Source organism: Xenopus laevis, chromosome 9_10S (genome assembly GCF_017654675.1).
Source record: "Xenopus laevis strain J_2021 chromosome 9_10S, Xenopus_laevis_v10.1, whole genome shotgun sequence".
NCBI lineage: Eukaryota > Metazoa > Chordata > Amphibia > Anura > Pipidae > Xenopus > Xenopus laevis.
The window spans coordinates 2,444,922-2,470,023 of NC_054388.1; the positions used below are offsets into that span (position 1 = coordinate 2,444,922).

Below are 25,102 nucleotides of genomic sequence, written 5' to 3' on the forward strand. Positions count from 1 at the left end.
GATGTTTGACACCATTTTATTTATCTTTAACTGCAGTGAAAAAATAGAACCTTGTACAAGTGCCATGGTCCAACGCGCATCCAGTCTGTATCTAGAATATACTTAGAAACTTCTCTTTTAAACTATGATTTTTTTTTTTTTTTTGCAATTTTTTTTTTGCAATTTTTTTTTAAGTTTAAGTGCAGTAGGAGATGGAAATATCACATGTCAGTGAAATAAAAGTCAGCGTAGCTCTGGCACAGAGTCACTGTTTGTTTGTAACCATTTTACAGCTTAGAGGAGGCCACTGTAGCGAACTGCATAGCGAGAAACGCACCCCCCGCAGAGCAAAGCTCCGCAAGGCCCCGTCAGTGCAGAAAATTAAATTCACATTCCAGACTTGAAGGATTTGATTCTTTGGCACATTAAAAGGGACAGGGCTCGTAAGGAGGCATTTCGATGCTATTCGTCACCCTCGTATGCAAATTATACCCTTTACATTTAGCAACGGTTTAAAAACGTTAGTAAAAAGGGTGAGAGGCCCTCGCTCCAAGACAAGTTTTTTTTCAACTTCTTTCTAATCCTTTTGCAGTTAAACAAAAGGAAGTAAATGCCAAAGGCAGCTTCGCTCGCTACTTTACTATTGGACATCCACATGAGGGGTTTTCCTTGCTGAACTTTCCTGCCATAGGTTCCTGAATCCCTCATTAAATAACGGAGGCCTGTGGCAGGAGAAGTGCCAAGAGCTACACTAGAGAAGAAGACCTTCTATTTGTAGGAGCCTTGCTCTGTGCATCTGGTGAAAGGATCGCTTGGTTCCTCTACATCGGCCCAGATGCACGGAGAGCAATGGATCCGGATCCGAATAGACTGCAAATGAAGCCGTTGTGTAGACACTGCTGTACCTCTGCACTCACACACACTCACGCTGAGAATCCTTCCGCTTGGGGGCCCCCCTGCTCTCTGGGTGTGCACAAGTGACAAGGGGCACCCACATTCTTAGGTTGTGGAAAAAAAAAAAAGTGGAAAGTAGTTAAAGGGGCAGATGTTAAGGAAATAAAATAAAAAGTTATACTAGTCACTTCTGTTCTGCCCCAGCCACAAGGCAGTGAAAGCAGACGGCAGTAAGTGGAGGTCCACTGTGCTCGCTCCTCGAGGGGCCACACAATGTTATGGCTCTCCCTTGCGCTCTCCCAGGAAGTCTGCTCTTCTCACAGCACTGCTGTGGTTGCATCATCCATGCGCTATGTTTGAAGCCTCACTCACTCATCCTCTCATTCCCAAACATTCACGTATCCGCTCATACTCCTCACTTCCGGGATATAATTTTGTTTTCAAATAGATTGGAGATTTCCAGTGGGATTTTCGGGGCTCCGTACAGCCGGCGAGGTCTAAGGAAGAAGAGAGGAGGGTTAGGAACAGATATTCAAGCGGTTAAAGCATAAGTAAACCTTTTTAATGTAAGTAAATGTAAAATTGATGAGAAATGTACATTCATTAAGGATTTATTTTTAATTCCAACAGATACGTGTACTGTTAATATGAATGAATTTTGTTACAACAGCGCCACCTGCTGGTCTGACCACCAAGTAGTCAATGTTCTTCTGCCTAAAGGTGGCCATAGACTAAAAGGTGGCGACAGAGCGGATCTTTCCCCGATATGCCACTAACGGCATGGCTATATCGGGGTTAATTCGAACGATCAAATTACGATGCGCCAAGGGGCTCCGATGGGTCAGTCTATTAAAAATCAAACCTTCCCGATCGAGATTGTGGCCAGATATCGATGGGGAAGACCCGTCTGAAGCCCCCATACACGGGCAGATAAAGCTGCTGATATGGGTTGTTTGGACCGATTTGACAGCTTATCTGCCCGTGTATGGCCACCTTTAGAATAAAATTAGAAACCTTTCTCACATCTTTCCTAAGCAGAAGAACATCAGCCTCTTTCTTTCTCCTGACAACTTCCTTGACTACTTGCTGGTCAGACTGGTGGGAAACTGACCAGCAGGTGGCGCTGTTGTAACAAAATTCATTCATATTAACAGTACATGTATCCCTTAATATCTTGGAATTAAAAATAAATAATGAATGTACATTACAAAAGTGCTTAGAATAGTCCCCTCATCGATTTTACACTCACTTATTTATAAGGTTTACTTATCCTTTAATTACACAGGGTCACTAAACACTTGACAATTCTTACCAGGCTTGGTTTTTCAGCTTCCTCAGTTCCTTGGTCGCCCAGGTAGCAAGTGTTTTTGTCTTGTTTGTCTTCGATCTCCTCCCCTCTGTAAGCAGCTCATGGATCATAGGTCGAGCCTCTACCAACTTCAGGACGTCCTTTCCAAAGGCCGTGCACAAGTCTCTGTTAAAGGCAAACAAAAACCCTCACAAGTCTGATTTACCATCCTCTGATGTCACAAAGATTCCCACAATCTTTCAAGACTGGTTAATGAGACATTTTGTTACAGTTACAATTATTCCCCCCCACGGGCGACAAAACTTCCGTTGTTTTTTTCCACTGACCAACATGTAATTGGCATTGGTGAAATACACAGGGCTAAGTTGCCCTTTGCTAGTTTCGAAGGAAAGTCTAGTATGGATGTTCATTTACAGAAATGGTAATCTTGTCAAAGGAGTTGTCCTTCATGTTTTATGGGCAGTTTAGGCAAAATGTGAAAGTAATTTAATACCATGATTTGGTGCAACAAGTTTGCTCTCACAAGGTCAATGAGAAACGTTTGACCCTTTACATGATGTTGTAAAACGACTTATAATGGACAAGGAATGTTGGGAGCATTTCATGTAAAAATTGGTGAACAGCATCTTCTACAAGTCATATTGTTGTACAGGTATGGAACCTGTTATTCAGAATCCTTGGGACATGGGCTTATCTGAATAAAAGGTCTATCCGTAATTCGGACCTCCACACCTTTAATCCACTAAAATATAATTTAAAACATTAAGCCCAATAGGATTGCTGCGACACCAATAACCATTAATGATATCTTTGTTAGGGTCAAGAACAAGGTACGGCTTTATTATTACAGACAAAAAGGAAATTTCTGTTTACGAATGAGAATTTTTTTGATTAAAATAGATTCTATGGGAGGCAGCCTCTCTAATTATGAGCTTCCTGGATCCCACACCAGTAGTCCAATATAAATGGAGTCAACATCTATTATACATAAGACCGGTTTAAAGGAGAAGGAAAGGTTAAAACTAAGTAAGCCTTATCAGAAAGGTCCATCTAAATATACCAGTAAACCCCCAAAGTAATGTTGCTCTGAGTCCCTGTCAAAAGAAACAGCACATTTCTTTCCATCTATTGTGTACTCATGGGCTTCTGTATCAGACTTCCTGTTTTCAGCTTAAACCTCCAGGGCTAGGGCTTGAGCATGCTCAGTTTGTTCCTCTCCCCCCATCCCTCCCTTCTCTACTGTAATCTGAGCCCAGAGCAGGGAGAGACTCAACATGGTGTGACATCACTTCCTGCCTAATACTGCAGCTCCTATTCTAAACAAACAGAGTTTCTAGATCTTTTTACTCGGGTATGGCAAAACATTCTACAGAATAAATATAGCATTCTAGCTTGCACTATTGCAGCTAATCTATTGGCAATAAAATGCCTCAGTAGCTTTCCTTCTCCTTTAATGGTTTGAATATGCACTAACTTTCGAATGAATGTGCAGTAGATGATGAGGACGACTTACCCTATAAGACCAGCTCCGCAGGCCACCACACTATCTGTATGATCCTCATCACCCGCAATGTGATCAATAAAGGACAGGATGAATTCTACACGAGGCTGCACCAACATCACATCGGCTGTAAGAGAGGTTACCGTGACCCCCTGTGCCATGAACAGCAGCAGAACATACAAAACTACGACTGCTACATAACTTGCAATAGACACAAATGCAAGAGACAGCCCACAGCGTGGTCAGAGCAAAATAGAATGCTCCTCAAAAAACATAATGGTTGGGAAATGTACCATTTATTTACCTATGCAATAAGAACTAAAGAATAAAAGGAAGATTTAGACCATTGTTTTCACATGTTGCTTTAAAGCTGGTGCTTTTGATGCACAACATTGTGCCAGTGACCCCAAGCAAACAAGAACTCTCCCAACTGTTACCACACAATTACTCACCAGACTTCCAGCTTCTCAGATATCCAGGCTGCCCCAATATGTACAAAAAAATGGCTCCTTGGTGCTGCCATGCAACTCATCAGTTACCGACTAGAGCCTGTTTGGCAATACTTACGGTGGACATTTTCTTGGTCTCCCTTGAGCCCCTGGATTATTCCTGTATAGGCTTCTATGCAGCCCTCTCGCAGCTCATTTAGATAATCCACCATATCGTAATCTGACTGCAGGGGAAGAGACACAGAGGGTTGGGGAGAGTCACTCCTCGAACCCATAACAGACACAGTTTTAAAGTGTTATGGTTTGGAGGAAGTTACAAATACAGGGAGGGAAAGGATTTTCTATTCTGTGAATGGAGTGTTGTATAAAGCGGCCGCTTGTTCTACTGCTCTGGACTGTGGAGAGAACTGTTGCCGCCGCTCAGATGTTTTCATGGAACAGCGTTACTTACCTTGTCTACCTGAGCTTGTGATGCTTGCTGCAGTGTATTAAGCACAACATCGAGGTATTTCTTGAACTCCCCTCCAATGGCCAGAGCAACATCCCCAAACACAGAGAGGATCTGAGGCTTCACGGAGCGGTGAACGTTTTCATTCTGGTAACAGACCACAGCAAAATCAACATTAAAGTGATACTAAAAAACTACTTTCTAAAATATGAACGAAGATTTAAAGTTACCTATAGGTCATGTTTGTTACTTGAAGTTCCTAAACCTGACTGTCCCTACTCAGCCTGTCAGTTAAAGTTTCTAATGCGACGGACTTCTGCTGCACAAATATGGCAGCCCCCTCATAGAGAAACATGGGACAGGTAATGTACAAGCATCTTGCAAATACTTTATGGCAAAATTATAAGTAGCATGCCAAGTCAATTTTATTATAGATGTAACTGCCCCCAGTCATGTGACTTGTGCTCTGATAAACTTCAGTCTCTCTTTACTGCTGTACTGCAAGTTGGAGTAATATCACCCCTCCCCAGCAGCCTAACAACAGAACAATGGGAAGGTAACCAGATAGCAGCTCCCTAACACAAGATAACAGCTGCCTGGTAGATCTAAGAACAGCACTCAATAGTAAAATCCAGGTCCCACTGAGACACATTCAGTTACATTGAGTAAGAGAAACAACAGCCTGCCAGAAAGCAGTTCCATCCTAAAGTGCTGGCTCTTTCTGAAATCACATGACCAGGCAAAATGACCTGAGATGCACCTACACACCAATATTACAATTAAATACACTTGCTGCTTCAGGAATGACATTTTATATTGCACAGTGAATTATTTGCAGTGTAAACAGTGTTTAGAAATAAAAACGACATCATAAAAATCATGACAGTATCCCTTTAATACGCATTCATGAAATGACAACTACATGAGCTTTCTAACAATATCCTTCTGTGCTCCTAGTTGCAAAGTATGGTCAAACAAAACGTTCCCATCATGGTGGTTCATTTCCCAAGGTTTACTTGTCAATATTAAAGGAGAAGGAAAGCTACGGAGGCATTTTATTGCCAATAGATTAGCTGCACTAGTGCAAGCTAGAACGCTATATTTATTCTGTACAATGTTTTTCCATACCTGTGTAAAAAGCACTAGAAACTCTGTTTAGAATAGGAGCTGCAGTATTAATGTGGTGTGACATCACTTCCTGCCTGAGTCTCTCCCTGCTCTGGGCTCAGATTACAGTAGAGAAAGGAGGGGGAGGGAGGAGAGAGGAACAAACTGAGCATGCTCAAGCCCTGGAGGTTTAAGCTGAAAACAGTTAGTCTGATACAGAAGCCCATGAGTACACAATAGAAGGAAAGAAATGCAGTGTTTCTTTTAACAGGGACTCAGAGCAACATTACTTTGGGGGTTTACTGGTATATTTATATAGACCTTTCTGATAAGGCTTACTTAGTTTTAACCTTTCCTTCTCCTTTAAAAGAATTGCAATGGCTGTATACTCTGGTATTAATTCACAATTTCATCATTCCCGTCACCGATACTTACGCCCAAATTCTCTAGTAGAAACTGCATCATTTCATCGCAGAATGGCAAGATGTTGGATTGTAGAGCACGGCACAGGTCACCAACAAGTCCAACAGCAGCGAGACACACCTGGGAAAAGGAATAGGGTTTACAGAAGCCTGTTCTTACACAAATACTAAAACAACTGCTACGGTTGATGGGTCAGCAATGCAAATACAAGAAAGGGGCACTAAAAGTCTAATGTGACACAAACATCCAAAAATGCTAGAGATCGATATCTTCCTACAGTCTGCAAGGAGTCTTCAGTAATTCATAATCAACAGAACATGTATTCTGTGTGGTGCATGAACTTGTCATCCACAGACTCCAGCAACCAGACATTTCCAGGACTTCACAGAGAACACAAGGACTAGAAGAAAGTTATATTCTTTGCCATTTGATCTCTGTTTAGATTAGAAATGCAATAAAAAGCCACAACTTTAGCACAAGAGCTTTGGATGGGAGAAAAGATATTACACTGCTAATGGCAAGTTCTGAGTTTCAAAACAGGCTCTGGCATTTCAATAGACAGATGCCCAATAAATAGTGTCGGTCCATGGCATCTTACAGCAGCCTCTGGCTACATTGTAAATGCCAGTCCGGCTCTAGGTAGGAGAAGAAAAAAAAAAACACCATCTTACCTGATACTCTGCATAATTTTTTAGTCCAATGGTCAGGAATGGTTTAAATGCTTCCATGTACTTGAGGAATTCTGCTCCAAGCACTAAAAAAAAAAAAAGACAGGAACACAAAGCCCATACTTAATGAAACATTTAGAACAAGTCATTGTGCCATTTGTTTAGTGTTATACGTTCTAAATAAATTGATTCTGCTGAGAATTTTACTTTAGAATAAACCCTGTTGCCTTGGGTGAGAATTTGTGCCGTACTTTGCAATGCTGTACAAAATGGTGCCCAAGAGCTGCCCCGTGGATTTGCAAAGCATCTATCCTTAAAACATGGATTTAATGAGACCACATGAGACACCATTACCTTCCACTAGGGTACTGACTGCCATGAGGGCATCTTCCTGTACCCCCCCTGAACCTGCAGTGCTCTGGAACATGCGCAGCAATGAGGCCATCACAACATCCGATATCTGTAGGGCATCTTGGTGTTGAACCTTCCTCAGCACATTCTACAGAAAACCAAAGACATAAGGAATGCAATTACATTAATTGGGACAATATCAGTCATTTATCACCACTTGAAAACAAAAAAAATAAACCAAAGATTTCTAGTTAAATTGTTGGAACCACATGCAGTTTAATCTATGGTTTTGTCCATGAAAACTAATCGGGTCTCGTTCACATCTTCAAAGATGTTGGATTTATATGGGAGTGAGTTGCATGAAACTAAATACAGTGCAGAGCGTTTACACCTTTTAAAAACAGGGCATAAAGAACCTTATTAAATCAAGGACTGACATCCTGTTAGAATGGATACACTTGTTGCTAATGTTGCAAAGATACTGCGGATAAATGTATCGACTAATGTAGCCACTAAATGTAACAAAACTAACAGTTCACAATCTGCTCACTGAGCTGCCCGACTAGAACAGCAGAGACAGGGATATTAAAGGGGTTCTTCACCTTTGAGTAAAGTTTTAGTAGGATGTAGGGAGCGATATTCTTAGACAATTTGCAATTGGTTTTCATTTTTTATTATTTGCGGTTTTTAAGTTCGTTTTTTTTATTCAGCAGCTCTCCGGTTTGCAGTGTCAGCAATCTGGTTGCTAGGGTCGAACTTAACTTAGCAACCATGCATTGATTTGAATGAGAATATGAGATTAATAGGGGAGAGTCGGAACAGAAAGATGAGTAATAAAAAGTAGCAATAACAACATTTATAGCTTTACAAAGGATTTGTTTTTAGATGAGGTCAGTGACCCCATTTTGAAAGCTAGAAAGTAAGGAGAAGGCAAATCATTCATAAACTATAAAAAAAAATGAAGACCAATTGAAAAGTTGCTTAGAATGTTTCATTCTAGAACATACTAAAAGTTAACGTGAAGGTGAACCACCCCTTTCAACTTCCATTTGGGAAAAACAATAAAAAATGGATAGAAACTGAATTATTTCTGGTGAACAACCTGAAAACAACTCAACTGAAAACGGTGTTTGGAAGGTGAACAACCCCTTTAAAGAATCTTAACACTGAAAAAACAGGATTTTTGATACTCACCGTTAAATCTGTTTCTCTGTGGTCGATAGGGGGACACAGGGACTATGGGGTTAAGCTCCACCCTCCAGGAGGCAGGACACTTATTCAAATGAAAAAAGGGGCGTGCCAGTACTGTGGCTTAACCCCAGGCTAGAGCCAATGTATTCAGTTGGTACCAAAGACCTGCTAACCAAAGAACATAAGTAATGCTCATAAAAATATATTAACGGCAGAACAGATAACTCAGGAAGAAATTCCACACAGACCAACATGGTCAAACTCGCATAGGGCGGGAAGCCCTGTGTCCCCCTATCGACCACAGAGAAACAGATTTAACGGTGAGTATCAAAAATCCTGTTTTCTCTGTTGTCTCAAGGGGGACACAGGGACTATGGGGACATAACAAAGCAGTCCCAGAACAGCAGGGTGGGAGCGAGAGAAAAGACACATTATTGCACCACAGAGTGCAACACCTTGCGGCCAAAAGCGGCTTCCGCAGAGGAAAACGTGTCAATTTTGTAAAATTTTGTGAAGGTGTGAACGGAGGACCAGGTAGCCGCTCTGCAGATCTGGTCCAAAGAAGCCGAGTTGCGCCAAGCCCAGGAGGCTCCCACCGACCTCGTGGAATGGGCTCGGACGCCCTCCGGCGGAGATTTACCTTTGGCTAGGTAAGCCTGACGAATGGTCTCCCGTAACCATCGAGCAATGGAGGTCTTGGATGCTGCCAGACCGCGGCGGGCCCCAGAGGGCAGTACGAAAAGATTCTGAGACAGTCGAAAATCCTTGGATCTCCGAATATACCAGCGAAGAGCCCGGACAACGTCCAGACCATGAAGTCTGCGTTCCTTGTCGTTCTTGGGATCCGGGCAGAGTGAGGGTAGAACGATCTCCTGATTTATGTGGAAGGATGAAACCACCTTAGGCAGAAAGGACGGTAAGGTGCGGAGCACCGCTTTGTCTTTGTGGAAGACGAGGAAGGCAGGATCGCAGGATAAGGCACCGAGTTCAGACACTCTCCGAGTTGATGATATTGCCACGAGGAAGACAACTTTCCAGGTAAGCCATTGTTCAGAGACAGTCCCGAGAGGTTCGAAGGGGGGATCCAAGAGAGCATCCAAAACAGTATTCAGGTCCCAGCCGGGGACTGGTGGACGGAATGGAGGACTGATGTGTGCTACACCCTGCAGAAAGTGCGGACGGAATCATCCAGAGCCAAACGGTGTTGGAACAAGACAGATAGAGCAGAAACTTGAACTTTCAAGGAACTGAGCTTCAGGCCCAACTGCAGACCCCGTTGGAGAAAAGACAGCACTCTAGGGATGTTACAGGCCGTGAAGGAAAAGGGGCTGGAGATGGGAATGGCGGTGTCGTTGCACCAATTCCAATAGTTGCGCCAAACTCTGTGATAAGCTTTAGACGAAGTGGGATTGCGTGATTGCAGCATAGTAGCAATGACATCCTCCGCTATTCCCTGTCGTTGCCAGATGGCCGCCTCAATAGCCAACCCGTCAAAACGAAGAGGCCCGGGTTGTGGTGGGAGATGGGACCCTGGCGGAGCAGATCGTGCCTGAGGGCTAAGCGAACGGGCGGTGCTATGGACATGTCCCGGAGATCCGAGAACCACGTTCTTCTGGGCCAGAATGGAGCTATGACAATGACTGACAGGGGACCGCTTGATCTTCTTTAGCACCCGCGGTAACATGGGAAGAGGCGGGAAGATGTAGGCCAGGTCGAACAGCCAACGTTGTGTCATGGCGTCGACTCCTGCAGCGAGAGGATCCCGGGAGCGGGCGAAGAAAGTGTTGACTTTGCGGTTGTTCCTGGAGGCCATCAGGTCGATTTGCGGATGCCCCCAACGACGAACGAGATCCGCAAAGGTTTCCGGGTGAAGCTCCCATTCCCCTGGGTCCAGGAGATTGCGGCTGAGGAAGTCTGCCCTGGTGTTGTCGACTCCCGGGATGTGAATGGCGGACAGCCTTGCCGCATTGGATTCTGCCCAACTTAGAATTTGCTGAACTTCCGCTAGCGCTGCTCTGCTGCGGGTTCCTCCCTGACGGTTTATGTATGCGACTGTGGTGGAGTTGTCGCTTTGGACTCTTATCGCTTTGGCCTGGAGAAGAGAGGACCAGTGAAGGACCGCCAACTTTACGGCGCGGAGTTCTAGGATGTTGATAGAGAGTTTGGACTCCGCGGGAGACCACAGACCTTGTGCGGACAGGGAGTTGAATGTTGCTCCCCACCCCAGGAGACTGGCGTCGGTCGTGAGAACCGTCCAATCCGGTGTGGCCCAGGATTGACCCCTGGAAAGATTGCTCTTGGTGGAGGGTAGGAGAGTCATCTTCTGAAGGAGAGATCCGCCCTTCCAGGCAGCTAGAATGTTGGCTTGAAGGGGGCGTAGGTGAAGTTGAGCAAAGGGTACCGCCTCTATGGTGGACACCATGGATCCCAGGACTTTCATGGCCAGATGAACAGTAGGAGACTGAGAGTGCAGAAGAAGTTTGGAAAGAAAACGTATCTTCTCCTGTTTGTCGAGTGGGAGAAAGACCCGTTGTGTCAGAGTATTGAACTCGAGACCCAGGAAGGTCATCTGATGACTGGGAACAAGGATGGATTTCTTCCAGTTGATCGTCCAACCGAATTCTTGTAGAAGGACAATCGCTCGACGGAGATCCTCTTCGCTCCTCTCTGCTGTGCTGGCCTTGAGGAGCAGATCGTCCAGATAAGGGGTCACCGAAATCCCCTGAAGCCGCAATGCCGCAGCCGTCACCGCCATGAGTTTGGTGAACACCCTGGGGGCTGATGTGAGACCGAAGGGGAGAGCCACAAACTGGAAGTGACGATTCTTGAAGGCGAATCTCAGGAACCGATGATGAGGAGGCCAAATGGGGACGTGAAGGTAAGCATCCTTGATGTCTAGAGACATCAGAAATTCCCTCGACTCCATGCCCCGAATGACTGATCGCAGGGTTTCCATTTTGAAGCGAACTGAGCGGATGTACTTGTTGAGGAATTTCAGGTCCAGAACTGGCCTGAATGATCCGTCCTTCTTGGGAACAAGGAAGAGGTTGGAGTAGAAACCGGAGAAGGTCTCTGATGGGGGTACCGGGACGATCACCCCACTTTGCTCCATCTTGTTGATGCAATCCAGAAAGGCCTGGGCCTTGGTGGGACTGGTTGGAATTCTGGACATGAGGAATTTTCTTGGGGGAAGGGACGAAAAATCGAGATGATAACCCTCTGTGATGATCTCGTTGACCCAGGCGTCTGAGGAGTGTCGACTCCACACCTCCCGGAATTGCAGAAGTCTTCCCCCTATGGATTGCTGCGATTCCGGAGGGGGTGGCCCGTCAGCCTGATACGGGCTTGTCGGAGGAAGATTTGTTCTGGAATTTTGAATTCTTCCAATTTGGGCGTCCCTTGTCAGAAGGTTTGGCTCGAAAATTGGAGCGTCGAGGCGGACTGTATCTTCGTGAAGATCGAGCAGATTGGCCTCGAAAAAATTTTCTTTGACGAAAGGACTGAGTAGATCTAGCTTTAGCTTGTGGGAGGAATGTGCTCTTTCCCCCAGTGGCTTGGGAAATAATTTTCTCGAGTTCCTCACCGAATAGTCTCTGTCCCTTAAAGGGTATAGAAGTTAGGGACTTCTTAGAACTGAGGTCAGCAGACCAATTCTTCAGCCAGAGGGTTCGCCTAGCGGCTACTGATAGAGCTGAAGTCCGTGCTGTGATCTGCGCGGTGTCCAGTGTGGTTTCGGACAGATAGGCCGATGCCTCAGCTATGGATTGAACAGATGAGACGAGGTCTACTCTAGGAACACCCTCCTGAATATCCGTAAGGAGGGAGTCAGCCCATGCTTGAATCGCCCTGGCTACCCAGGCCGACGCTAGAACTGGACGCAGGGTAGAACCTGCTGACGAGTAAACGGCTTTGAGAAAACCTTCGAGACGTCTGTCGGATGAGTCTTTGAATGCAGCCGCGTCTGTCACTGGAAGTGTAGTTGATTTTGACAAACGAGAGACAGGAGCATCGACTGTAGGGGGCATAGACCATTTGTCCACCAAATCCTTGGAGAAGGGATAGGATTTGGAGAATTTACGAGTGGCTTGAAATTTTCGTTCCGGAAAATTCCACTCTTCTTGTATGATAGCTAAGAGCTGATCGTGAGATGGGAAACAAACCGAGGATTTGTGTTGTCTTTTGAACAAGCTGGAAGTTTGCGCCTGTTCCTTTGACTGAGAAACTTTTAACACCTCAGTAACACCTTTGATGATATGTTCGATATCGTGTTGAACATCGTGGCCTTTAGCCTCATCCTCAAGTTCCTCTTCATCCTCCGACGACACCTCTGAGGGGAGAAGTTCGCCCTCTGAATGGGAGGAATCCCCTCCCACAGTTGAACCATCAGAGGGAGTGTGGGTCCCTGTGCGTGGTCTGGAAGGCTCTGGTCTCTTGCGTTTTCCGCTGGACTTATGCCCCAGTCTGGTCAAGGCTTTACCCAAATTATCTGCGAGGGCAGGTAGATTTTGCAGGGAGGCCAGAGACTGTGAGAGTTGCAGAGCCCACAGAGGAGCAGGGGGTTCTGAAGATGGCCCGGCTGCGTTGTCTTGAGGAGTGTCGTCTCCTGATGGGGGGCCCGATAGTTCTGTGTGAGGGAGGTGAGAGCCCCCTGAACCAGGTACAACAGAAGCTCCCTTGGAGCAAGATCTGCAAAGGGGTTCCCCCTGTCCCCCTGGGATTTTGGATTGGCAATTCTTGCAGGCAAAATAGGTGATTTGTCCTGCTGTTGCTGGTGCTCTGCCCCCCCCCCGCCCTGGGGAATAGTCCCCCAGACTTACCTTCTGCCATAAGCAGTGTCTGTGGTACCTGCTGAATAACTGGCTGTGTGCACTGGAGTAAAGTAGCTTTGTCCCCAAAAGTATAGGCTGCTGCAAGGGCAATGCGCTGCAAAAACGGACTCTGTAGAGGCACTAGAGAGAAGGATGCGCTCAATAGTTACTAAAGGGAAGGAGAGAAGCGTGTTGAGGAGCGCAAAATGGCCGCCGCAATGGAAAGGGCGCGAGATGCAGCATGAGAGAGAGGCTTGGAACGCGGTTCCGCCCCCTCCTCACCCATGCGTTCCAGGGGAAGCGCGCTGAAGCGCTAATGGCGCCAACAGTAAGGAGACGCCTAAACAGTACCCCTGGAGCAGCGTGTTCCTAGAAGATAAACCTTCCCCACATGCAGCACAACAGCCAGAGCAGAAATAGATTGGGTAGGGGGGAGAGCAACCACAGCGTGAGGTAAAAGTAGCCTTTATACTCACATGCAGCCACACTGTAAGGCCCTCTGCTCCCCCTCAAGGAGTGCAGGCATGCCTAACCGAGTCTGTTATAGCCTATGGGCCAGGGAATGACTCCAGTGGGCCTCCCACGGAGGGGGTGTACACAACAGATACAGGTAACCCTGATTGTGGTAGCACCCCTGTCTACTTGAAGCTTGAAAACTTGGAGCTTGCAGGTTGTCCATCCTCCTAGTAAGCAGGACACTTAAAAACTGAATACATTGGCTCTAGCCTGGGGTTAAGCCACAGTACTGGCACGCCCCTTTTTTCATTTGAATAAGTGTCCTGCCTCCTGGAGGGTGGAGCTTAACCCCATAGTCCCTGTGTCCCCCTTGAGACAACAGAGAAATGAAAGTTAATTTTTTCTGCACTGTTAAAACTGGTGTTTGCGCTTCAGAAACAATACTATACGTTAAGGGCAGACACATATGCAAAGATTCGGGGAGATTTAGTCGCCCATTGACAAAACGCCTCTTTTTCGGTGACTAATCTCTCCGAAAAGCCTTCCCGCTGGCTAGAATCTAAATCACCGTCGGGATGGCTTCGTTCTCCTAAGTCACCTTGTGAGGCAATGATATATGAAAATGGTTTGATTTCTGGTGTCAGTATCTCTTAAGTTTAAAAAAAAAATTATCTTTAATCCAAACGAAGAATGAACTTTTGTTAAATTGACTCTACGGGAGATGTACTTCATGGATTCAGCGCTTTCTGCATAACAGGTTTCTAGGTAAGGGATCCAATATTTGTAAACTCAATGGGATAAAGATTAGAATAACTCCAGCCTAACTTACATTGAATTAGTTCTTACCTGAAGGGTAGCGCAGAGCAGGGACTGCAAGTCATTGAATTGGATTCTATCTGAAGTGCTCTGTATGTGGGACTGTGAAGAGAAAGGAGGGTGGAATTTAGAACATATCTACTGGCTACAAAACCAACTAGTCTCACGCAGCAGATGCTTTCAACTCCTACCTCCATCTGAAGTACTTGCTGCAGCCGCTCCATTATTACTAGAGTGGTTTTCTGTACTGCGGGGTAGCAGTCCTTGGCACTGTTCTTAACTATCTCCATTAGAGCTTCATAGGCAGCACTTCGCAGGTTGTTTTGATGTCCATCAGGCCTGAGATGGAGAGATTAATACGCAGTTACAAATTTGAAATACAAAATGGATCCTTAATGATTCCATAAGCCTCCTTTTAGGATCATTACATGGGACAGTGATCTGAAAATATGTAGATAAAATATGGAATGCAGATATGGCAAGTTTTTGGTGCCTTCAGAGAGTCATAATCAACACAGGAGTTTCTGTGTGGTGCATGAACTAGTCATCCTCAGACAAGCGCAAGTGCATCCTATACATTATTGCAGAATGTGGTGTAAAGGATCTAACCTAAACACTGGATATCTTTAGCCATACTATCAGTGGGCCTGCTTTTTGCTCTCCAAAATAAAAACAGAACAGCTACCACCCACCTGTCCGTTGTCTCAAGCAGTTTCTGTACAATCACCTCAAACGAAGAGGACAGGCAGTATGAAGATGGCTCCTCCTGATCATCAGCTACATCAGCAGCTTCATAAGCAGCCTCAGCTAAACTAGAGAAAGCCTGAAAGAGCAAAAATCCAAATTCTCTAAATCTACCTTTACACCTCATGAAATATTCCCCCATATGCTGAATCAAAGACTTAGCAACCCTCTGGTCTTACCCAGCAGACATTTGATGCAACTCTAGGTTCTGCTCCAAGGCCTTCGATGAGACACTGAAGAAGAGGCGCCAAGTACACGTCATTGATGGCGGCTTCAGGTAACAGCTCACATATTCGCCCCACTGTCCAGGCTGTAGTGTCTCTCACAACTACACTGGGGTCCTTCATTAGCTCAATGAGAGTAGGCATTGCCTGTTGAAAACAGATGGGCAATGTTACATCCACCTAATCTGAAGAGCTGTGACTTAAACAGCCAAGGCCTATGCCAACCAAGTGTCAAAACTTGATCTAGACCCTAGATCTAACAATTAGTTGTATTTAACGGTGTGATTCCCCATGGAGTTAAGAAAAGAGCTCCAAAAAGTCTGGCTAGTGGAAGAGAGAAACCCCTCCCAGGAGACAAGAGTGTCTTGAGTGAGCCCCAGAGAGGATTCTGGGACTTGTGTCCAGTGAAAGCAGCGAGTGCTGGAAACATGAGTTTATTTGAACACCAGTGAGGGTGTTAGAGCAAGACTATTATTTCCTTTGTGCATCAAGTGTGCTGAAGATTGTTTTGTGCCAAATAAAAGCCAGCCAAGCTGCATTTAAATGTTAAAGGTTGTGTCAGTCTCCATTTCTATGCTGTGGCTATGATTTGCGCTACCTGAAGGTTACAATATATCTATCTATATATATCTATCTCATCAAATTACTTGGTCACCATGTCTTCAGAGAGTCATAATCAACACAGAGTATTCTGAGTGGTGCATGAACAAGTCATCCTCAGACAGTTGAAACACTAAAAAGCTAACAGGCCGAAAAGAAGTTCGGGCTCCTTACCTGAATAACAAGAGGCTTTAACTGACATGACTCTGGCCCTTCCAGAATGCAGCCAAATGCCATGACTGCTGCATCTCTGTAACGCCAGTCTGGATTTTTTATGTGCTCTTTAATAAATGGCAGCACATGGGGGACAATGTCATCCTCGCAGCAGGTTGCAAGAAGCATGAGACACACACCAGCAGCTTTACAAGGGTTCCAGTCATCGTCATCATCATTTTCATCCTAAAAAACATAGTAATGGTTTGGTATTGGCCTTGTCTGATCTATTTCAAAGTGGTTTCCTTTATTAAAAAAAAAATCAGTCACAGCACAATCTGTTACCTGTTTTGTGAGCGTTTGTGTCAGAATAGGAACCAAGTACTGCAAAGCCCCTTTAGCATAGAATTTGCTTGTGTGCTCTGGAGGCCTCCCTTGTTCCGCTGCCTGTTATGAAAATTGCAAAATGATGTCAATAGCACTGCAGTCACTTCACATCTTAATCTTACTAATCACAGTAACCTAGAGTTAAAAAATAGTTACCTCTGATGCCTCAATAGCCAGGTCCATTTCTTCATCACAGACATTGGACCAAAACTCAATACCTTGCAGAGCAACTTCATCGATCTCATTCTTCATTGCCTCTACAGTGATCTTTGAGATGCAGGAGGGAAAAAAAAAAAAATAAGTCGGTGGAAGACAAAACAACACCCACCTAGAAAATGCATTCTTCAGTATAAACTTACTGCAAACAGTGCAGGACCCATGTAGGTTTCCATGTATTGATAATACAGAGACATAATCTTAACCAGGTTTTGCAGTGCAGCCACTCGCACCTGTAACAGGAAGGAAAGAATAACTGTCCCAGGGAGCCATTAAAAAAAAATAAATACATTTTACACAGAGTTTAGTTCTATGCCATAGAGAAAGGCATTGCTGAAACAGACCGACTCTTACAGGACTAGGATGAATGCACAATAAAAACAAGACATTTTTCATTATAAATACAATGTACATCATTTAATCAGTTATTGATGCTTCTAAATCCTTCTAAGATACCACTACCGTATATACTCTAGTATAAGCCGAGTTTTTCAGCCCCCAAAATATGCTGAAAAACTCTACCTCGGCTTATACTCGGGTCAAGCGCAAAAACGGCCGCCGGCGCCTAAGAATAGTCGCCGGCGTCCAAGAATAGTCTCCAAGAATATTCGCCGGCATCCAAAAACGAGACGCAGGCACCTCCAATGGAAGCAGAAACCCTCAATTTTTTGATTGAAACTTACCAGAGGCTGCTGCATTTCTCACCCTAGGCTTATACTCGAGTCAATAAGCTTTCCCAGTTTTTGGAGGTAAAATTAGGTACCTCGGCTTATACTCGAGTATATACGGTAATTAGGATTTAAAGTTTCTATACTGCTTACATGTTCCAATCCTTTTTTCTTAACTGTAAATACTTACCCTGGTGTCAGGACACTGAGTAGCTTCGCAGACCACTTGCATAATATAGTGCCTTTCAGACTGAAAACAAAGCAATAAAAATTTTATTTTTGTGAAATTCATAGTAAAAACTATCAACTGGCATGCATTTAACTCAGGAGGTGAGCACCAGCTTTTTTAGGGCTAATGCCTAAGATGTTCCTTAGAGCAACCATTTTTTTATGCTGTTGGCATCACCCTTTTCAAAAAAGCTCCAGGGGACAGATTAATTTGCATCTGCTGCTGGAAATGTACAATAAACTGCTGAATAAGGCTGTGACTTTAGGTCGATAAAGGGACATGAACATGTCGATTGAGACTTCTGAATTTGTTTACAGACCCAAACAAATGGTGCCGGCTCAGCAATTACACACATTCTACACATTCCCAGGCATCAGGTTTGATAACCAACAAGCTACACATAAAGGAAGAATCTTCAGTAACCCTGGCTCTCCTATGTGAAGGATTTGACATGTGCTGCACATCTATCACGGGACATGCGTATTACCTCTTTGTCAAAGTTGGCTTTGGTAAATTCCAGGGAGTTAAGAAGAGCATTGGTGGCTGCCAGTCTAACATTGTTGCTCGGCTCCTCCTTTCTCATGCCCTGTATAATGGCAGTCAAGATCTCGTTTGACTTGTGCTGGAGCTGTTCTGGGTCCTAACCGAAATGAAAGAAAGCAAATTAGTGGAATATTTCTACAAATGCAGTCTACGGATATAAATCAAAGCGTATAGATTGCAGAATCCATGGACCTATTGTCTCTGATTACTTTTTAACATAGATAAGGTGACTTTATACTGAAAGGGATGGTTCACTTTTAATATTTAAATATTTGTTTATTTTTAATAGTTTGTGAATTATTTGCCTTCTTCAGAGTCTTTCCAGCTTTCAAATGGGGGTCACTGACCCCATCTAAAAAACAAACGCTCAGGAAGGCTACAAATTTATTGTAATTGCTACTTTTTATTACTTATTCTTTCTATTCTGACAATCTCCTATTCATATTCCAGTCTCATTCACCTTAATGCAGGATTGCTAGGGTAATTTGGGCCCTAGCAACCAGATGGCTAAAACTGCTGCTTAATAAGCTAAATAAACCACAAATGATAAAAAATGAAAGCCATTTAGAAATTGTCCCAGAATATCCCTCTCTACATCATACTTAAAGGAGAAGGAAAGCTACGGAGGCATTTTATTGCCAATAGATTAGCTGCAGTAGAGCAAGCTAGAATGCTATATTTACTCTGTAGAATGTTTTACCATACCGGAGTAAAAAGCTCTAGAAACTCTCTGTTTGTTTAGAATAGGAGCTGCAGTATTAACATGGTGTGACATCACTTCCTGCCTGAGTCTCTCCCTGCTCTGGGCTCAGATTACAGTAGAGAAGGGAGGGGGAACAGGAGCAAACTGAGCATGCTCAAGCCCAGGACAATGAGGTTTTAGCTGAAGGCAGGAAGTCCGATACAGAAGCCCATGAGTACACAATAGAAGGAAAGAAATGCAGTGTTTCTTTTGACAGGGGACTCAGAGCAACATTACTTTGGGGGTTTACTGGTATATTTAGATGGACCTTTCTGATAAGGCTTACTTAGTTTTAACCTTTCCTTCTCCTTTAAAGGTGAACAACCCCTTTAATGAAGTATATAAGCCGCAGCATGAATTTATAGAAATAGGGACCACACTCACTATGTCCTGACAGATGTATCCTATGGCTTCCAATGTGGATTCCTTCATGTGCTCTGTGCTGTTGGGGTCGGTGACATTGGCAACCAGCTGCGGTATTAGTTGAGGCCATTGGTTTACGGTTATCTCCGCACATGCTATGCCCGCAACACACTGTGATGCTGAACTTGGCCTGTAGCTCTCGGTGCCCAGTGTTCGTAGAACCTAAAAATAAAGGTCATACATAGCATTCAAACAGAGCAACAATCCACATAGAATATGATCTAAAAATCGTTTTACACGTGAAAACAGATGCGAGACATATACAACTTAAAGTATTGTTTCTAGGACAAAGTAGAGTATATATATTATATTGGTTGGGCTATAAATATCTTACATAAGTTTTGATTTCTCCACGGGCACTGGCATCTATTGCTAGCCATCGCTGCTGATACTGAGCTTTCACATCGGGATCTTTCGACGTCAGGGAGTTCTTGATCTGTAATCCGGCTGCAACTCTGGCCACCTGACTGTTTGCAGGGTTTGCGAGCACTTTCGAGAGCTCCACCACAAATGTAGGCTGAAAAGACGACAATAAATACTCGTAAGGCTTTAGGATATCAGTCCTAATAACTGCTATGTCTTTTGATTGACCAAAAACATCTGCCCAACATTCAAAATAAGCCCCGTCACTTAACCTACACAAACAGCCGTCGTCTGGCTCAAGAACATCTTACAACAGCCACTCGGCAGACACTAAAAGCAATTGCCGTCTTGTCTCCAGAATTCTTCTTGGCATATGAATGACATCTCTACGGGTCCACTCCATCAGCCAAACTATTTTGCCACTCAAGTAAGAAGTCTGGCTATAGAGCACAGATCAGATAACTGCAAATATTGACCCAGTTTTAGGGCCACTATTTTGGATTCAGCCGAACCCCCGAATCCTTTGCGAAAGATTCGGCCGATACCGAACCGAATTTGTATATGAAAATTAGGGGTGGAAAGGGGAAAATATTTTTTACTTCCTTGTTTTGTGACAAAAAGTCACACGCCCTCCCACCCCTAATTTGCAAATGCAAATTAGGATTTGGTTCGGCTGGGCAGAAGGATTCAGCCAAATCCCGAACCGAATCCTGGATTCGGTGCATCCCTACCCAGTTTACAGAACTTTAGTCTCAAATCCCTACCTTTAACCCAACACTTAACTTTTCATAGCCAATTATATGGGACGAACATTTAAAAATGTGTGTGTTTGGCAGATCTGTGCCTGATTTGGCTTCCCTCATGCTGGGCAAAAACTGATCAAGGGCCAATGATTCAATTAATACTTGTGACCTAAAGGTGGCCATAGACTCCAAGATCCGCTCGTTTGGCGATCTTACCCCGATATGCCACTAAACGGCATGGCTATATCGGGGGTAATTTGAACGATCGAATTACGATGCGCCAAGCGGCTCTGACGGGTAAAAATCCAACCTTCCCGATCAATATCGTGGCCAGATATCGATCTGGAAGACCCGTCGGAAGCCCCCCATACACGGGCAGATAAGCTGTCAAATTGGTCCAAACGACTGATATCGGCAGCTTTATCTGCCCGTGTATGGCCACCATAAGGAAACCACATCATCATCATGCTGGTCAATTTTTAGAAAAAATTCAGTTGGGTAGATCTCACAGAACTCCCCTTGACAAAGGCTTATTTTTTACGGTTTTCCCAAAATTGAAGATTAATGTGTGTGTCTCTATTGTTTCAGTCTGGCAGTTCAGTGATCAAGGAGCAGGTTACAATTTGCTACATTTAGTGGTGACATTTATTTGCTACAATTAGTATCTATTGATTAGTATCTATGGAATATCAGCAACTATTGTATCAAGTCTAACAGCTGCCTTTAATGACACTGAAGGATTCCATTCAGCAGGGACAAACGTAACAAATGCATCAACTAAATGTATCAATTTTGGAAAGTAAAAAAAAAAAAGTCAAGCCACTGCCCCTCCCAGAGCTGCTTTAGAAGCCGAAAAATGACACTTATAATTCATTAGAAAAATGGTCACACATAGAAAATAATTGGGAAAAAAAAAAAAAAAAAGTATTTCTGGTGAACTGTCTGAAACCAATTGAACTGAAAGTGAACAGCCCCTTTAAAGAAGAACTAAACCTTTAAAGGAAAAAAAACCCTACATAGACCTCCCCCCCGCCTAGCTGCTACCCCTGGAAATGCCCCAAACTATTTACTTAAGACTCGGTGCAGATTCAGGTTTTTTTTAATTAAGGGTTGAATTGTCCTTTGGTTATGAGGGGTCTATGCTGGGAAGACTCATGAGATCAAATAGCTTAAAGTGATACGGACGCTAAAAAACTACTTTTTAAAATATGAATGTTCATTAAAAGTGACCTATAGGTCCAGATATAAAAATTCTGATGTGAACTACACCTGTCAGACGCTTCAGTCATCCAACGAGGTCAAATTTAACAGTATCAAATAGGGAGCATCGAATCCAGGATTCGGCATGGGTTTTGGCCTTTTCCAGCAGGATTCAGATTCGGCCAAATCCTTCTGCCTGGCCAAAACGAATTTACATATCCAAATTAGGGGCGGGGAGGGAAATCCCATGACTTGTCACAAAACAAGGAAGTAATAAATGTTTTCACCTTCCCACCCCTAATTTGCATATGCAAACTATTCCCCTAATGTCACTTTGCATATGCAAATTAGGATTCGGTCCGGTATTTGGCCGAATCTTTAGTGAAGGATTCGGTGCATCCCTAGTATCAAGACTTATTTTTCTTTCCCCTCATTGAAATCCACTAAATGGCAGATACATGAACAAAATACACCGTCCTGCTTATCATTATAGTTAGGGGGCTCTGATTTCGTAGGATCCTACAAAGTCTCATTCGTTTGCCTGACAAGATCAGATAAAAAAAAAAAACGCACCCGCTAAACCCGAACAAATCAGGTTCAACCCTTAAAGGAGAAGTAAACCCCTCGTTAAAAACAAAACAAAAAGACGTACCTCCAGGGGCGTAACTATAGAGGAAGCAGACCCTGCGGCTGCAGGGGGGCCCAGGAGGTATAGGGGAACCACGAGGCCCTAATTCATATACAACTTCAATAAATATTGGAGAAACAAGTCAACCTCTAAACATTTTGGGGGCCTGAAAAATAATTTGCTGTGGGGCCCAGTAATATCTAGTTACGCCACTGCGTATCTCCCACCCCACAGAGCGGGCAAATGCCCTTAACTCTTTACTTATCCATCAGAGCAGATTGACGGTATCAGAGTTCACGGCAGCCATCTTCTTCTCTTAGGTCTTTATCGGGAATTAAGTTCCGTATCGGCGCATGAGCAGTTGGCGCAGTCTTGTGGGTTTTGTTAACTGCGCATGCGCCGAAGTCATGGAAATTACTGAAGCGCCAGACGACGACTCGATGAAGGAGGAACAAGATGGCTGCCGTGAACACCGAAGCCATGAATCTGCACCGAGGGGTAAGTCGAAAGTTCAGGGCATTTGCCTGGGGTAGACACTAGGCTGGGGCAGTCTATGTAGGGTAGGGGTTTTTTAAAAAAGTGGTTGACTTCTCCTTTAAAAGGCTGTTGCAGTGAGTAGGCCGTCGGGGAGCCATTGTCTCGCTCTCGTACTAAACTGACCAAAAACTTGCAATTGCGCCAGGTTGTAAACTTAAACTAAGCTCAGCATTAAAATGTGAGTTTGTGGAGCAAGGAAATGAAGAAGATGTGGGAAGAGAAGCCAGTGGGGTTATAGGAGGCCATTTATTAGAAGACAACAAGGAGAATGAGGCCCAGACTGGCAGTAAAAACAGGCCCTGACATTGCAACATAAATAACAGGCCCAATAAATAGTGACTGTCTGTGGCAATATAGAAAAAATAAAGAAGCAAAAGATTAGTGAGTAATGTAAAGGAAGAGGCAAATGTGCCAGAAGAGGCCTTTCAGTAATGGAGGAATGTCCATGAGGTACTTCATTAGCCCCTTCCACTGAACTGTGCAACGCAACGTGCTTTAACACCGCCCCCCGCGCCGCTCCCTCAACTCGCTCTCTCATTGGACGGATGACACCCGGCTAACTGGCTCTCCGCCTCCCCATTGGCTGACGCACCGCGGCGGGCAGGTTAGGCTGCGCCAGTCTTGGCGGTTTCACTGAGGCTATTTGAGGCGGGATACGCGCATTTTCAGCCCCAGCAATTGCTCCGTGCGATGTGGGGAAGGGAATCGTGTCTATATCAGACGTTTATCCAAAGTAAAACCCAACCTGCACCTCCCCTTGTGTAGTGGCACTTCTAATCCTTTACTTCTTGTCAGTGTCACTGTTTTCTGCCTCTTCTCTACGGGAACCGGCGTGGCCAAAATAAGTCTGCGCGCGCCTGTCATGGAGCCACCCTTACCGGCTTCCGTCACAAGCTCAACTTATATTTCTTACCAGATTTTCGACTGCCGCTTGTTCCAGGAACTTCTGCGCCGCCTCCAACTCATTGCGGTCTAAGGGAAAAGAAAGATAGAGACCGGGGGGGTCAGGGCCCTGACGTTCTATCTGGGGAGCCCAATATATTTCCCCTCGTTATCCCGCTCAATAATAACCCCAATAACCAGGCGTCCGTACCCGGGGACACGGTCTTCTCGAGGATGGTGACGAGCTCCATGCGGGCGGTGCCGGGTCTCACAGCTCAGACGGGCAGCCGGAGGGAGCGAGCGTGGCGCGGAGGGATTCGAGCGCGCTTATGTCAGAAGGAAGAAGAAGGCGGATGAGGAGGTGTGGCTCCTCTGCGCACGGATATCTGCCGGATCTAGTTGTACGTCCCGGAAACCTATTGGTTGACGGGGAAGACTTTGCTTCGACTGTGGAGAGCCGCTAAGGATTCTGGGTGCATCCTGATAGGGCGAGCCAAGTGAAGGGCGGGTCCGTTAGCGAAGTCCTCGCACTGTGTGGAGCAGTGTGTATATATTTATATATGTGTATATATATATAGCGTTCCCTTTTGGAGCCTCACGTCACTTTGCCAAGGAGAAGCTGTAGTTTCATTGGAAACTCGCATTCCCTTCAATAGGCCAACGCTGTAGCCAAAGCTTCCCCTCGCGAGGCATTGTGGGTGTTGTAGTTCTGACTGAATAAAGGAGCCTCATGTTTAGTCACTCAGGGACTTGTTCACTTGGGATTGTAGTGGTACCAGAAGCTTGTCAGGAGCACAAATGTCACACAACTTTAAGGCTGGGCCTAAGGGAGCAGAGGCCACTCAATGTGGGGATTATTAGCACTTTTGTCCCTGACTTCTCCTCTGGTGGATTTTTCCTGCCGCAGTTAACGCAGCCCCTGCTTTTCAATTAGAGTTGTCACCTGGATCTTGTGTATTACAGACCTGGCCCCTAATAGTGATGCTTCATCCCAATGTTATTAATTAGGGGAAAAAGATATATAGGAAGGCTGGTATTTTGTTTCTCCAGGAAAGGTGGCGACCCTGTTATACAGCAGACCCTGCAGTCACTGGGGGCCTAGAGCATGGGGTCTGCTGTATCATAGTCCCTCTCCCCAACCCGACTTTTACCTTCAAAATAACATTGTGATCTAGTTCTGCGAGGGGCAACAGCTCGGGAGAGGACGACTACTGAAACAGGACCCCCCTCAGTAGATGTTTTGCCCGGGGGCTACCAAGGGACACCACTAAATAACTGCTCACCTGTAAGAGGCCTTCCAGCATGTAACAAATAACATCTGTAGTTTATACAACAGGATTTTCTGTACTTATCTGTTATCTACTGTGTATCCTGTGCTTGAATGGCTGCCCCATGGCTACACAGCAGCTTGTTTATATAA

The 25,102-nt window shown here is 44.7% G+C and overlaps 1 protein-coding gene across 3 annotated transcripts; it reads right to left on the minus strand.

The window, feature by feature from the left end:
- Positions 1-24,110, minus strand: kpnb1.S (karyopherin (importin) beta 1 S homeolog). Of its 3 annotated transcripts, XM_018237107.2 has the most exons (22): positions 23,894-24,110; positions 23,714-23,772; positions 19,664-19,846; positions 19,291-19,491; positions 18,109-18,261; positions 17,583-17,642; positions 16,868-16,957; positions 16,665-16,775; positions 16,467-16,568; positions 16,143-16,367; positions 15,324-15,515; positions 15,093-15,223; positions 14,592-14,739; positions 14,431-14,502; positions 7,133-7,277; positions 6,782-6,864; positions 6,123-6,230; positions 4,584-4,727; positions 4,251-4,356; positions 3,696-3,810; positions 2,186-2,347; positions 1-1,370 (listed from the first exon to the last, which is right to left on the minus strand). In XM_018237107.2, coding segments are annotated over exons 1-22 (2,631 nt in total). In that variant the 5' UTR covers positions 23,934-24,110; the 3' UTR covers positions 1-1,369.
- Between the last annotated feature and the right edge of the window lie 992 nt (positions 24,111-25,102).